The 12,666-nt window shown below is 37.9% G+C and overlaps 1 protein-coding gene across 11 annotated transcripts in view; it reads right to left on the bottom strand.

The window, feature by feature from the left end:
- Positions 1-12,666, bottom strand: part of NAV3 (neuron navigator 3) — a 546,625-nt gene that overhangs the window by 56,735 nt on the left and 477,224 nt on the right. For 5 of the 11 annotated variants that reach the window (XM_040061191.2, XM_040061185.2, XM_040061184.2 and 2 more), the window contains 5 exons: positions 10,341-10,479; positions 6,938-7,214; positions 4,182-4,884; positions 2,147-2,635; positions 1,173-1,193 (listed from right to left, as the gene is read on the bottom strand). In XM_040061191.2, the coding sequence (XP_039917125.1) occupies positions 1,173-1,193; positions 2,147-2,635; positions 4,182-4,884; positions 6,938-7,214; positions 10,341-10,479 (1,629 nt within the window). The remainder of the gene's footprint in view (positions 1-1,172; positions 1,194-2,146; positions 2,636-4,181; positions 4,885-6,937; positions 7,215-10,340; positions 10,480-12,666) is intronic. The other 6 variants (XM_040061186.2, XM_040061188.2, XM_040061189.2 and 3 more) reach the window with 2 other exon arrangements.

Genomic DNA, 12,666 nt, shown 5'->3' with positions numbered 1-12,666 from the left:
ATACTTTGTTACATGTAAGTTTTAATGTACAAAAGAGTTTAGAAACTCAGCACTTATATCAGACCTTGCAAAAAAATCAAACTGCAAAAACCCTGCTGGGGCTATAATTCAAGAAATGACGCCATTTACTCTAGGTACATATATTTGTTTTGAGGCCAGATCAACATGAACAATAGCTCTCTCTGGACTCAATCATAACATCCCCATATGGACAAATTCGAAACTTAAAAATATTGCCAACAGCAAAGTATTTGGAACCACTGAAATTAAGTCACTGAACAAATACATAAAGCATTAACAGTGGTGGTTGCTCAGGAACTTATGCCAAGCCATTAATATTTGAAATGTGATGTTTAAGATCCTGCATATAAATATAATTTTTGGCATAAATTCATACTCTTCCATATTGTTCTATTGACCTCACCATCCATATATGTGTCAGTGAAAGATTTTGTAAGCTTAGGATTATTAACTGACCTTTTAAGAAATATTGTCACATTCAGTTCATAGTACAAAATTCGAATTCCTTTTTAAAAATTAAAGGCACGGTGCCAACTACAAATTGCTCATGCATCAGTGTATTTTTAATAATACTACATATTGTTAATGTATATTATATTGGTACATATACAAGTTTTATAATTATTAAAATAAATGATATATTTTAGTATAATATATTAGTATAGCACAGTGATATAACTTGTAATTATATTAGTAAGAGGTGTGATTTTTAGCTGATATAGTAATACTTATGAATGTAACATAAGAAAATGAAATCTATGAAAAGTTTCCATCTAGATTTCTCAAAGTTTTGATTATGAGTTTTTTTGTTTGTTTGTTTGTTTGTTTTTGTTTGTTTTTTTTAATGCTGGTTCAATGAAAGTGAATTCCTTCTATGCAAAGGATGGCTATCAAAAAATCTCTGAGTTTATATAAAAGGCAAAAAAAAATCTTGATATGGTATGTTAAAGGTCTTTTTTCCTTAAAATGTTTGTGTTGTTTGACAACTAATTAAGCTTAAAATACTTTTGACCGATCCAGGACTATTTTCTTTTTTGAATCAAAGGCTAGTGAAATATTTAATATTAATTTTACAGTCTCTCTGTGAGATAAGAGTTTCACTGTCAAATTCTGTAAATTTTCATGGGAAGCGGAAATTATGTAGTGCTTACCAAAGACTATTTTTTTCTCTCCTGCAAAAGTAAAAAAAAAAAGTTACACCAAAAAACAAAACAAAACAAAACAAAACCCCCTCCATAAACCAAACCAAAAACCACAAACAAACAAACAAAAAAACCCCCCCCGCACACAAAAAACCCAAACCAACCAAACAAACAACAAAAAAAACTGGGTTTAACTGTGCCAGGCTGGCTGCACATTTTATAATGTAACTTATTTTTATAATGTAATTTATTTTTTTTTAATAAATCATAAAACATCTGCATAGCAAAAATTCTTTAATATAATTCTTTAACAGAGCTAACAGAAAAAAAAATCTTTCCTTGCATTTCTTTGTCTGTTCCAGGCGCTTGGCAGGACTGACCATATAGCAAGGATCTCCTCTTGTAAACTGTCTCCCTGCCAGTGAAACTGCACTTCAATATTGATCTGTGTAATGATTGTCATGTAAGAAGCATCCTGTCAAGACTGAGTATTTTAAGGCAAGACTGGTCAGCTGAAGACCAGGACACACTAGCTCTATCTGTGCTTTGAGCTAATGGGAAGAGAAAAACAGGGGTCCCACAGCTGGAGGTTTGCTTGCTTTGGAACTGCCAAATGCTGGGACAGCAGGTGGATCCAGTGTTCAGGAATCCTTATGTGCCTGTTGGCTGTTTACCCTTGACTTTGATTAGACAATTTCCCCCCTTTTCTCTCACTGTCTCCAGAACAAGGGAAGAAAAAAAAATCTCAAGATAGAAAAAGAAAAGTGCTTGTAAAACCTTAAAAGGCAGTTGATTCCACATTACAATGCCTTTCAGCTCTCTTTTCTTCCTTCCTTTTTTTTTTTTTTTTTTTTTTACATAAAGGACTAAACTGCTAATTAAACAGTGTCCCTTTAACAAATAGATGGAGGGTTTATTATTTTGGCTCCTGTCCTTTTGCCTCTCACTTATTTCGTGGTCACTATATCTACAGGCAAGCTCACCTTTCCGAAAGAGTAGATCTGATGCTTCCAGTCCTCATGAGCAGGCTCTGAACCTCCTGAGTGCTTGTTGTCAGTCCAGAGAGAGAGCCATGATGGCTAAGAGGAAGGTCAATAGACTCGGAACTGGTGTGAAGGCTAGTCATGGACTGGTAACTTGGTGTGTCCTTACTGCCCGCTGAAGAGCTGCTCAGGTTTGCAGCCCACACAAGACCACCTGATGTGAAAGAGTGCACTGAGGCAGGACTGGAAGCCAGGGAGTGACTTAAGCTTACAACATCTGCATTTAAGTCCGAAGGTTTACTGAAGAGGGGGCTGCTGCTACCACTTTGCCCACCTGCACTGCCCATGCTGCCTGTGCCCGAGGATGGCGATTCCAGGCTGCCTTGCCGTGCCAATGTGGTACTAGGGCTGGGCATTGCCGATGTGGGTTTCACACCTTCAGTACTGGGTGCAGAGGCAGCTTTACCACTTGCCTTGGCACCAAACAACCTAAATGTAAAACAAATAGCTTTAGAGAAACTGATAGCCACATTAAACATTCATGGCGCAACATCCTAAGAGCCAAACCACACATTTTTAATTACCGCTACAAAAATCATGCCTACGTGGTTGATCAATCACAGTGCAAATTTGAATTCACTTAACCATATCACAATAATCATGGTTTGTTTCTTTAGTAACAGCTCTTATTCACTCCTATTCAGATATGCCCTTTGCACAGAGACTCTCCCAGAGAGAGGTAAAATAATCACATTTTTGTCTTATTAGTTCATAAACAGATTACACTTTCACCCAAATTCAGTAATTAAGCATTTCTGAGTCATTAACTTTTAAACACCTCGCTTCTCAAATCTGCTCAAGTGATTACAAAAAACACTCGCAAAATCCTTAATAGTTTAATAAACATCTAAGTATTTGTGCAAAATTCCCCTCTCGTTGTTTTTTTGCACAGATGGTCATGTGGTCATCAGTCATGTCGTAACCACTCAGAGAGAATAAACTGCACCACGGCTAAATGGGCTCAGTCTGTCTCCAAGGGCAGGAATGGTAAAAGTGTATTACACATAACGTCTTCCAACAATTCTAGATATGGAAATTCTATGGTGATGATGAAAAAGTAAACTGCAAGTCCTCTAAAATTTGAAGTAAAATGTCATGCCATGCTTTAATGTATTTCTGGAAATATTTTAAGCTGCAGTTAATGTACAGCTTATAAATTACAGGTAAATAAATGCACAACTTATCATGATGTAAAGTAAGCATGTCTAGTAACACAAGAATCCCTTTTACATACTACCAAACCCACAAAACAAAGATGCAACTCCCCAGCTGCCTGGAGATGCTGTTTGGTAAACAGGCACAGGAGGGCACTATTGGCTTTTTCTCCAGCAGTGCAAGTGTACTCCATCCCTATTCATGGAGCATTCATCCGGATTTATACTTTCAGAAATGTTACCATAGAGCATTTACAATTGAAATTTAGCCTTGCCAATGTTTGTGTCAAAAATGTAATGAAGCTACTAAGATAATGAAGTGTTTGTAGCTGGAACTGCCAACAATGTGAAAGCAAATCTAACTCTTTATAATTTAAAGAGCTCCTCTGTTCTCCATCCAGAATATGGCAGTTGCCCGTTCCATTGACAGAATGTGCCTAAACACAGCGTCCTTCTTCCTTTTGGGGGTTTACCACAGTATTGAGAAGAAACTTCACTTGTGGCTGAACTTAGAATCATAGAATATTTTGAGTAGGAAGGGACCCATAAGGATCAGTGAGTCCACCTTCTAAGCTTCAAACTATGGTAATGGGGATGCACCTAAAATGCTTAAAGCTCAAGGAGCAGCTATTTCAGGTCTGAGAAGGTCTTTAAATCTCAAAGAAATAATTGTACTGTATGAAGAAAATATTGCCCTTTTCCTATACTTGATTTGTTTGTGGCAAAATATTCCCTAAAAGGTTTTTTGCAAAGTATTTCAATGTATTGAAAATACTTGCTTTGTATATTGCATCTTCAAGGAATCAGAGAAATGCACTAACCTTCGAAACGTGGGGGAAGCAATATCTGGGTATTTGGATCCTGGCTGTCTAAGTCCTGGCGTGCCAGATGCGCTTGCTGAAGTTGGGCTGGATTTAGGGGAACTGGACAGTGAGATGCTTTCAGAATCTGATACTGCCACTTTCTCTTTTTCCTTGTCTGTCTGGTTGATGGTGACAGGGCTGGACCTTCCAGACCCAATCTTGCTTGGCTCTCGCAGTTTGGTGGCAGCACCCGCAGACTTGCTGCTCACGTTGGAGTCGATGCTGCTGGTGCTGGAGCGGTGGCCGCCCCTGCCAGGGATCCCGCTGCCGCTGGATTTCGATGGGCGAGGCAGACTTCGATACTGCAGAGTTGTCTTTGAGCTCACATGCAGGACGCCATCATCCTGGTTTTGGGAACCATCTAAGCTCGTCTTCCTCCCTGCGTTGGACTTCCCACTGATGGCTGAAGATTTTGGCATTTTTCCTAGTGTTGCTGACCCGCTTGTGATGGTTGCTCCACTTGTGGTGATAACGGTAGAAGATCCCAACCCAGACTTCTTGAATCCAAATGACCCTGTAGCAGTTGATCTCCCAATGCCAGAGGGAGGCTTTTTCCCTTCATCACCACTGCTTTTTCCTGCATCTGATGGAGATCGCTGTATGGAGGCTCCTTTCAGGGGAGTTTTTACTTTTTCTGAAGCTTTTGCATCATCCGTTTTTCCTAAGTAAATTTGAAAAGGTTACTTATGTTTAACTGCAATGTCTAAAATATCTAGTTTCAACACTGTATGACTACAATTTCAAAATGAAAAAAATAGACAAATAGAATTCCCCTAAGGAAACAGACCAGTTTGGTCTTTAGTCTCCCATCAGCTCTCTGTAGCAGGTATGGCACATTACTGGTAAGTTTAAAGTATTAAACGTTTGAAATTCCTGTGAAGACTTCCAGTTTCATAAACAGATGGAAAATGCAGTTGTAGAAAATTATCTTGAATGAGCTATAAGAAATTTTGACTATTTATTTTTCTGTTAACAGTATTTCTATATGAAAGAAATACTACATGAAAATAAAACATTACATGTAATAAACATCTCCTGAAGTATGACGTCAATTATGCATGTAGAAATTAGTGGTACTTGTAGAGTTCTTTGGTTTTCATGGATTACATATTTTTAGCTTATGACTAAGTTTGTTCTGGTTTTAGTTGCACAAAATTATCAGGGAGACATTACGTTATGGAATGAATTGTCTTGATCTGTAACAATATCAATTACACAAGTTAATTAGTCTTTGTCATATCCTTCATATCTTCTCAAGATTTTTGATTTTTTTGTGAGGTTTTCTTCAGTCCTGTGTTGGCTTGTGAATATATAACATATTTCTATGTTTCTTTCATATTTTCTAAAACTACTGTAATATGCAGAAAGGTCGAAACAAGATGTTCTGCTAGACCAGAAAGTACCCTCTTCCTATTTTACAAATAGATAAAAATTGATATTTCAATTCTAATTGATCTCTAAGCATCTACTGTATACCATGAACAACTCCTAAAACATACCAAAGTTTTTAATTTACTCTTCAAGAAATTATTGAGCTTTAGAGACAGATGACCTAATTTCTCTTAAGAAACTAAAATGTAATGAAGAGTAACACCTGCAAAGCAGAACTAACTCCCCTCCTGTTTTTATCCAGCACGCATTTTATGCTACACAAACAGATGCACATGCCATGATACAGACTCTGACCCAGCAAACATACAGATCATTAGTAGTTAAGGTCTCAATTCTGTATTGCACAGTGGATGCCTGATCCCCTTGAGCAAAACAGATTTGGAAAGCTTAGCTTGGCATGCAGCAAGTTGTTTAGTATCTCCATTTTTAACTGCTGTTAGAGGGGTATATTTTCTGTATCCATATGATCACCATGACAGTGCTCCTTAGGGATCTCACAAACCAGAGACTGAAACATTTAGCAGTTCCAAATTGCAAAGAAACAAAAGGGGTTCGCAAAGGATGGGAATATATTCTGAGGAGATCTTTGTTATCTGCCTTTATAACTAGGGGTTGAAGCATGCTCTATTTTGTCAGGATATGACGAAGCCCCAGAAAATGTTCTACTAAGAATACACATTTCCTTAGTAAAATGATGGATTAGGATTAGATGGTCTTAATAATTGTCTCTTTCACCAGCCTTGGATTTTTTGCTTCAAAACTAAAGACGTGGTTACTACTTCTCAGAGGCCTTCCAAAATTAAAGGGCATTTAACACTGAAAGTCTGTAAAAAACCATTTTTTTACAATTTTGGGTGGTCTGTAGAACACCCATAGTATGTGGAATGTGATAATCAGAAACAACTGAAAATATAATTTGGAGTCTCCTCCCTTGGATATTCAGTCTTTTTGACTCAGCTTCTAATATTTGTCCATTTCTACACATATGCTGAATTATCAAAGGTAAGGTTTCCTAGAGAAGATGGATAAGGCACAGATGAGTCCAAAAATACTTCCAGGAATTAATAGATGTTGACATACACAGATGACATCACAATAAAATGCAATCACAATTTTTGTTATGGATGCACTCTTGTGTACTTAATTAATTATTATTATGCCTGTAGCAAACTAACAGGGAAATTTAAAAGTTATTATAATATTACAATCTGAGCTTGCAGTCAATTATGGGATGAGAGAACATAATGCATATAGTATATATACATATATAATACCCATCAATTATTTTAAGACCTGTAATCTGAACTACAGAAGTTTCCTACCTGGGGTCTTGAGTGCACTTGTTCCTGCCTTATTCTTGGACTGAGTTGTTCCTACTTGTGCAGTCATGCCTCTCCTCCAAGATCCAGTCTGTGATACCGAGAGAGATGTTTTCTGCCCCCCCTTCTCTGACTCTTCAGACAGCCCCGAAGGAAGGCCTTTCCACTTGCCACTGCTGTCTATGCTGCTGTCAAAGTCTTCCTCTGGTTTCTTCAGCTCTTCAGTGCTGCCCCAAGTTTCACTGTCCGTAACTGAGCGCTTCTCTGAGTCTGTCTTCAGCTACAAGAGATTCACATGAGAAATGGTCAGTCCCAGTGTCTCAATTATTTGCTGATTTCTTAAATCATAATAGGGGAGGAGAATCTGGTCTATCAGCAAGGGCCACAGAAACTTTCCTTCTAAAACATTAGTATCCTGATTCCAAAAGTTTTAAAACATACAAAATACAAGCATTTGGGGATGACATTTCTCTTTCTTTTATTTTCAAAAGATTTAATCTCTTTCCTTTATAAATAAACTATAATGAAGTGAAATGTAATTCACTCTAACAATCAGTGGTGATAACCTATTGTTCCTCAATTCAGTCTGAATTTCAGAAGTGAATCATTGTGCTGAAAGGTTTTAATAAAAGCTTGGGTGATAGAATTCCTGAATAGACTACTAATATACCTCAGTTTGGCTTCTTGCTTTTTCCTACCCAAGACCTCCAGTGACTGGATTAGGAATATTTCTCCAGCAGAACAGAGTATGTTGTGCCACCAGTGAACAAGGACAGCATCTTCTGCAAAATTATTCATGCTACACCTGATGGCTTTTTGACTGGTCTGTCTCCACAGAAATCAATTGTTTCCAACAAGAAACTCTCCCTAGCTGTATCAGCTCACAGAGCAGAAGAGAGGCTTATGCCAGCACAACTCATCCATGGTATGAAGACAAGCAGCTGGGCTCATGCTCCCTCTGAAACTCAAGTTTCCCTCTGAAACACCCAAGTGCAGGATGCACCAGTGAGGGCCTAACCACCCTGTGGCATCCACCTTCCCTGAGGCATGCTAATAAGGGGGCTCTGAAGGAGCAGCCCAACAAGACAATGTAGAAGCTGTGAAAGTGGTTTAAATAGAAACAGAGACTGACCCTACCCTCTGTGTTTGACAGGACTGGTATTCTTTGTGCTGACAGGCTGTTTGGCGTAACTCTTCCTTCTATGTTTTTCTGCAGCCTCCTGACCTCAGTCTGAAGTGTTATTTGCACATCACCCTCTCACCGCTCCTGCTTGCCTCTGCCCCTCTTTAACAGCAAAAATATGGTGCTGCTCTCAGGTATCAACAACTTAAGAGGGGCTGCAAAATGGATTGCATTGAGGGACAAGCTATTTATTACTCTGTCACAGCTCCTTTACCACAGAGACCTCCCTGTGTGGCACTGTTGTCATAAGTAGGGTTACTACTGATTAGATGACCAACAGAATAATCAGTTCCTATTTACATATATGTCAGCTGAGGTGTAAAAAATGCAAAAGCTCTCTGCTTGTCCACAATTATTTATGTGCTCTGGACATGCTAGCACAGATTATGGGTAAGGATTAATGGGAAAAAAGCCCAAGCAAATATCTACAAAAATATTGTAGGGTCCTTCAAAAGAGTTTGCATTAAAGTTATTGTTACAACTTGTGTAACATGTAACAATATGCTTACAGACATTTTACCATAAATGAATGACTGTAAACATATAGTCTTACATGAATAGCACAAAAGCCTCTCTTCACCATTATAATTATTTTAATAAGAAAACAATGACAAAATATGCAATTTCTGCCTCAGTTTATAGCTAGTCTATAGCCAGCCCTGCTCCAATCACTTAGAATGACTGAGAAAGGGATCTCTGTGTTGGAATATATCTAAGATTTGGAAGAAAGCTGGAAAAATGAGTATTCTGTTCATCTCAGATTCTGACTGAGATTGCTAGCTAGTATAGAATATGGCGAGTTCTGCTTTATGTGCCTGGCAAAGGCATACCTGATAATGGTCTTTTCCTAGTCTTCATAATTAAGAAACTCTGGAATGAAAGCAAAATTTGAACATGTACTGCGTCTCTACTGCTGAACAATTTGCAAATAAAAGAGAGGCTTATTATAGAGCAGCCAGAACATGAGATAATCTAAATGAAAACAAAACCATGAAGAGTTAAATAGTCAGCCTGATGATTATGCAGTAGAACAAGTGAGCCGGAACTACCTGGCCATCAGTGTTGATGTGAAAGGGAAGAGGCTGATCTTCAGTTAGCAGCCATGGAAGTCCCTGATGGAGCGAGCAAGAAAGGCAATGGTAAGGGCTGAAGAATGTTGGCATTTGAGTGACTACTTTTGCATGAATACAGCATTGATCTGATGGAGATCCATCTGTCCTGTTGGAGTTTAAAGAAATTTCCATTCCAAAAGTAACTGTATTTCCCTACTGTTTGGAGGAAATGACAAGTATGTGTTTTTCTCCTGCTCACAGAGTCTGCTACAATGTATATTGACAAAACAGACCTCCGGATTGCAGACACTGGCTGCCTGCAGGAGTCTGAGTGGAATCAGAAGTGTCAGTCCTGTGTCCTCAATACTTGACATCAAATCACCGGAGACAGCCACTCCTCCCCTATGCTGAGTATTCAGTCTTGAAGTTCCCTGCTTGTAAACAGAAGATGACATGGCAGAGAATATTTTCCCACTGAGACAAACTTTTCTGGTTTTATTTCTTTTTTGGAGGGAAACAAGTTCTGCAAGGATTCTGTACTGATTTCTCTATCACTTGCAATTTTGAGGGGAGCTGGGAAGAAATGCCTGAATACCTGGCACAAGAGCTTTACATACACTGACATACACACACACACATATATGTATTATGGATATAGTTTGTGGCTGTAGGCTATTAAGAACTCTCTTTTGACACTATGCATTGTCACTTTCATCCCTGGACCTAAGAAGGGAGAAAACAATCTCTGCCACTTGGAAAGACAATACAGCCTGTATATTTCTTCCCTAATGCGTTTCAGCTCATAAAAAGCAAAAAATACATAATTTTATTGTGTCACCTGTTAAAAGAGATACTCCAAATGAGCTGAAGTGAGTAGAAATCCATAATCACAGATCCAATCATACTGCATTTGTTTCGTGTTAGGGGGGCCAGGTCTGACCAGCTAGCACCTTCAGCAGTGATGCATGCCCCGGGAGCAGGGAATTTGGAATACCAGCTCACAGCCCAAGGCTCGGTCAATGGAGTCTATGGCTTCTTGCATTTAGGTGTAATAGAGCATTTTTAAAGATATGAATATTTCATTTGTTTAGAGGCATTGATACCAAACTTTTTCTTTTGTTATCCTTCATGCTTGGGGGATGTTGAAACAAATGGCAACAAAGCTACTCACCTGGGCATGAGTGTTCTTCCTTGAAGAGGCTGTTATGTTGGAGTAAGAGCTGACAGATGAGGTGGTATTCAAATCATCTGTGCTGAGGTTGTCAAGAGTGTCACTGAGGCCACTGCTAACCGAACTGCTGTCATCCCAGCTGCAGAGAAAGGAGAACATCTACTTTGCATATGTGTCTCAATAGGCAGAAAGCATCTCAAAATCAATAGATGTGATTACTTATTTTTCAAGTGATTTACCAGAAACTTTTCAGTAATTTTTCCTAAGGTACAATGAATACTGTTCTTCAGACTTTTATATTAATTATTCACTCACAGTCAAGTGGTTGCTTGTTAATTAATGAAAGACGAAGTTGTCCTTAAAAAATTAACATCAGGTCTAAGTTTAAGTCATTAAAACACTTTGTTGCATGCTTCATTGCAATCACGTTCAGTACAACGGCAAAGAATCCATTAAGCTTACCTGATATTGCTAGTCAAAACATTATTAATATCTTGGAGAAGACCTGATGAACTGCCAGGCTACATAAAATAAAGGAGTATCATTTTTTGCAGATTAATCCACTCTCAGCAAGAAGCCAGTATTTTCAAAAGTTTTATTTTCTTGTCTTCAGTATCTGTCTAGCTAGTGCAATGTCATCAAAATAGGAACCCCTGAGAATACAGTCACTGAAGCTGACAGAGAATATGTTATACATCTCTGAAGAAACAGTTTGTCATCCGTTTTGCTTTGGGAGATTGAGGTAAAGGATGCAAATGAGAGAGAAAGGCTGCTCTTAAAGAAATGTCATTACCAACTCTCACAAAAGCTTTGCTTTTGCACAGAAGGGAGGTTGATCTGTATTTGTCAGACTTTTCTCTACAGAATTGCTTCTCTATGGCACTATATTTTACTTTTTATTGCCATATACACCATTATACTTCCAGTATTTTGCTACATCTCCACCTGTTCATCTTCTTTTGGGTTATTCACAGGTCAAAAGTTTGAAAAAAAATTCACCTTATTACTTTCAATGGGATTAATCTATAATATTAGGTATATAAATGTTAGGTATCTCATTTAAGTTATCTAAGTGTCCTCTCTAACTAGTATTACAAGAAGCCTCCTCCAGGACGTAATTCATCCTGGCTTAAAATATCTCAGGCTTTTGGGATAAACTGTCTACTAAAGGTGCCTCTTTTTTGTCTGTTCCTCTCTTAGAGGGGAGAGGGTTGATAAAACTCTTACAGATATGTAATTTCTAGAAAGACAAAACTAGATGTTTACACCTGCTGATAAAGTCCCAACACAAGAGTGAACATTTTATCCTTGTTTGTCTGTAGCCTCTTGAGACGATTTTTAGAAAAACAAATGTATTTCAATCCCCCAGTTAAATTAAAGCTCAGTACTACTGCCACTAGTCATTCAGAGTAAACAAGAAAAATAGCTGTGAATCCTCACTTTACATTTGGAGTTTTGGGAGACAGCAGCAGTGACAGGGAACTGCATGGAACACAATGTGTGCTGATGCCCCACAAAGTTCAGTGTACTAGTCTTGTATCATAGCAGCTGCAGAAAGCATTACTTTCCTTTTGCAAAAGGTAGAAAATCACATTAGTAAGCCAGCTCAGTGACAAGATAAACATATTTCAGAGGGCAAGAGTTTATTACAGTGCTGCACTTTCCACCACTGAGTACAATGACTACAAATATCTTCTGCTACATTTCCAGGTAATAAACACATGAGTGATTTAATAATGAAATTATAATGTCATACGTAATAGGCTGTCCACATTCATCTAAGAACCATCTCTGAAGCATTAGTCATTTAGGCTTTCTGTGTTTTTCACTGTCTAATGTGATGCAGGATTTCACTGATGCTGAAAAGGCTGTGTACCACATGGGAATATACCTTTAGATCAGTGTTAAAATGGAGAACCTTAAGGATGGATAAAAATATAATTAATATAAATCTGATAAAGTTGTAGAAAACATAGTATTACCTCACTAAAAGCTGCTCTTGAAAAAAGAAAAAAAAAACAACCATAAACCAGATCCCAAATTATATATATTAGATACTTCCAGAAGGAACATGTATGACATTTATGTCAAATAACATTTGGCCATCAGCTGAGTCTACCTAAGATCCTGGAGATCACATTTCATCCTCTTTCCCCATGTCCCTTTGTTATTATACTCTGTTTTAATTTTTCATACTTCATTTTGTGGTCCTTTTCCTCTGTAAGAGAATTTACATTTTCTAAATTCTGGAATAGTTCAGCTGATTCACAAAATACAACTACGTTCTCTACAGCTGAAGTTTTCAGGCAAATATTACTATGATCAT

The sequence above is a fragment of the Hirundo rustica genome, chromosome 4 (genome assembly GCF_015227805.2).
Source record: "Hirundo rustica isolate bHirRus1 chromosome 4, bHirRus1.pri.v3, whole genome shotgun sequence".
NCBI lineage: Eukaryota > Metazoa > Chordata > Aves > Passeriformes > Hirundinidae > Hirundo > Hirundo rustica.
The sequence above is the reverse complement of the archived record's forward strand: the minus strand, read 5'-3'. Positions and strand labels throughout refer to the sequence as shown.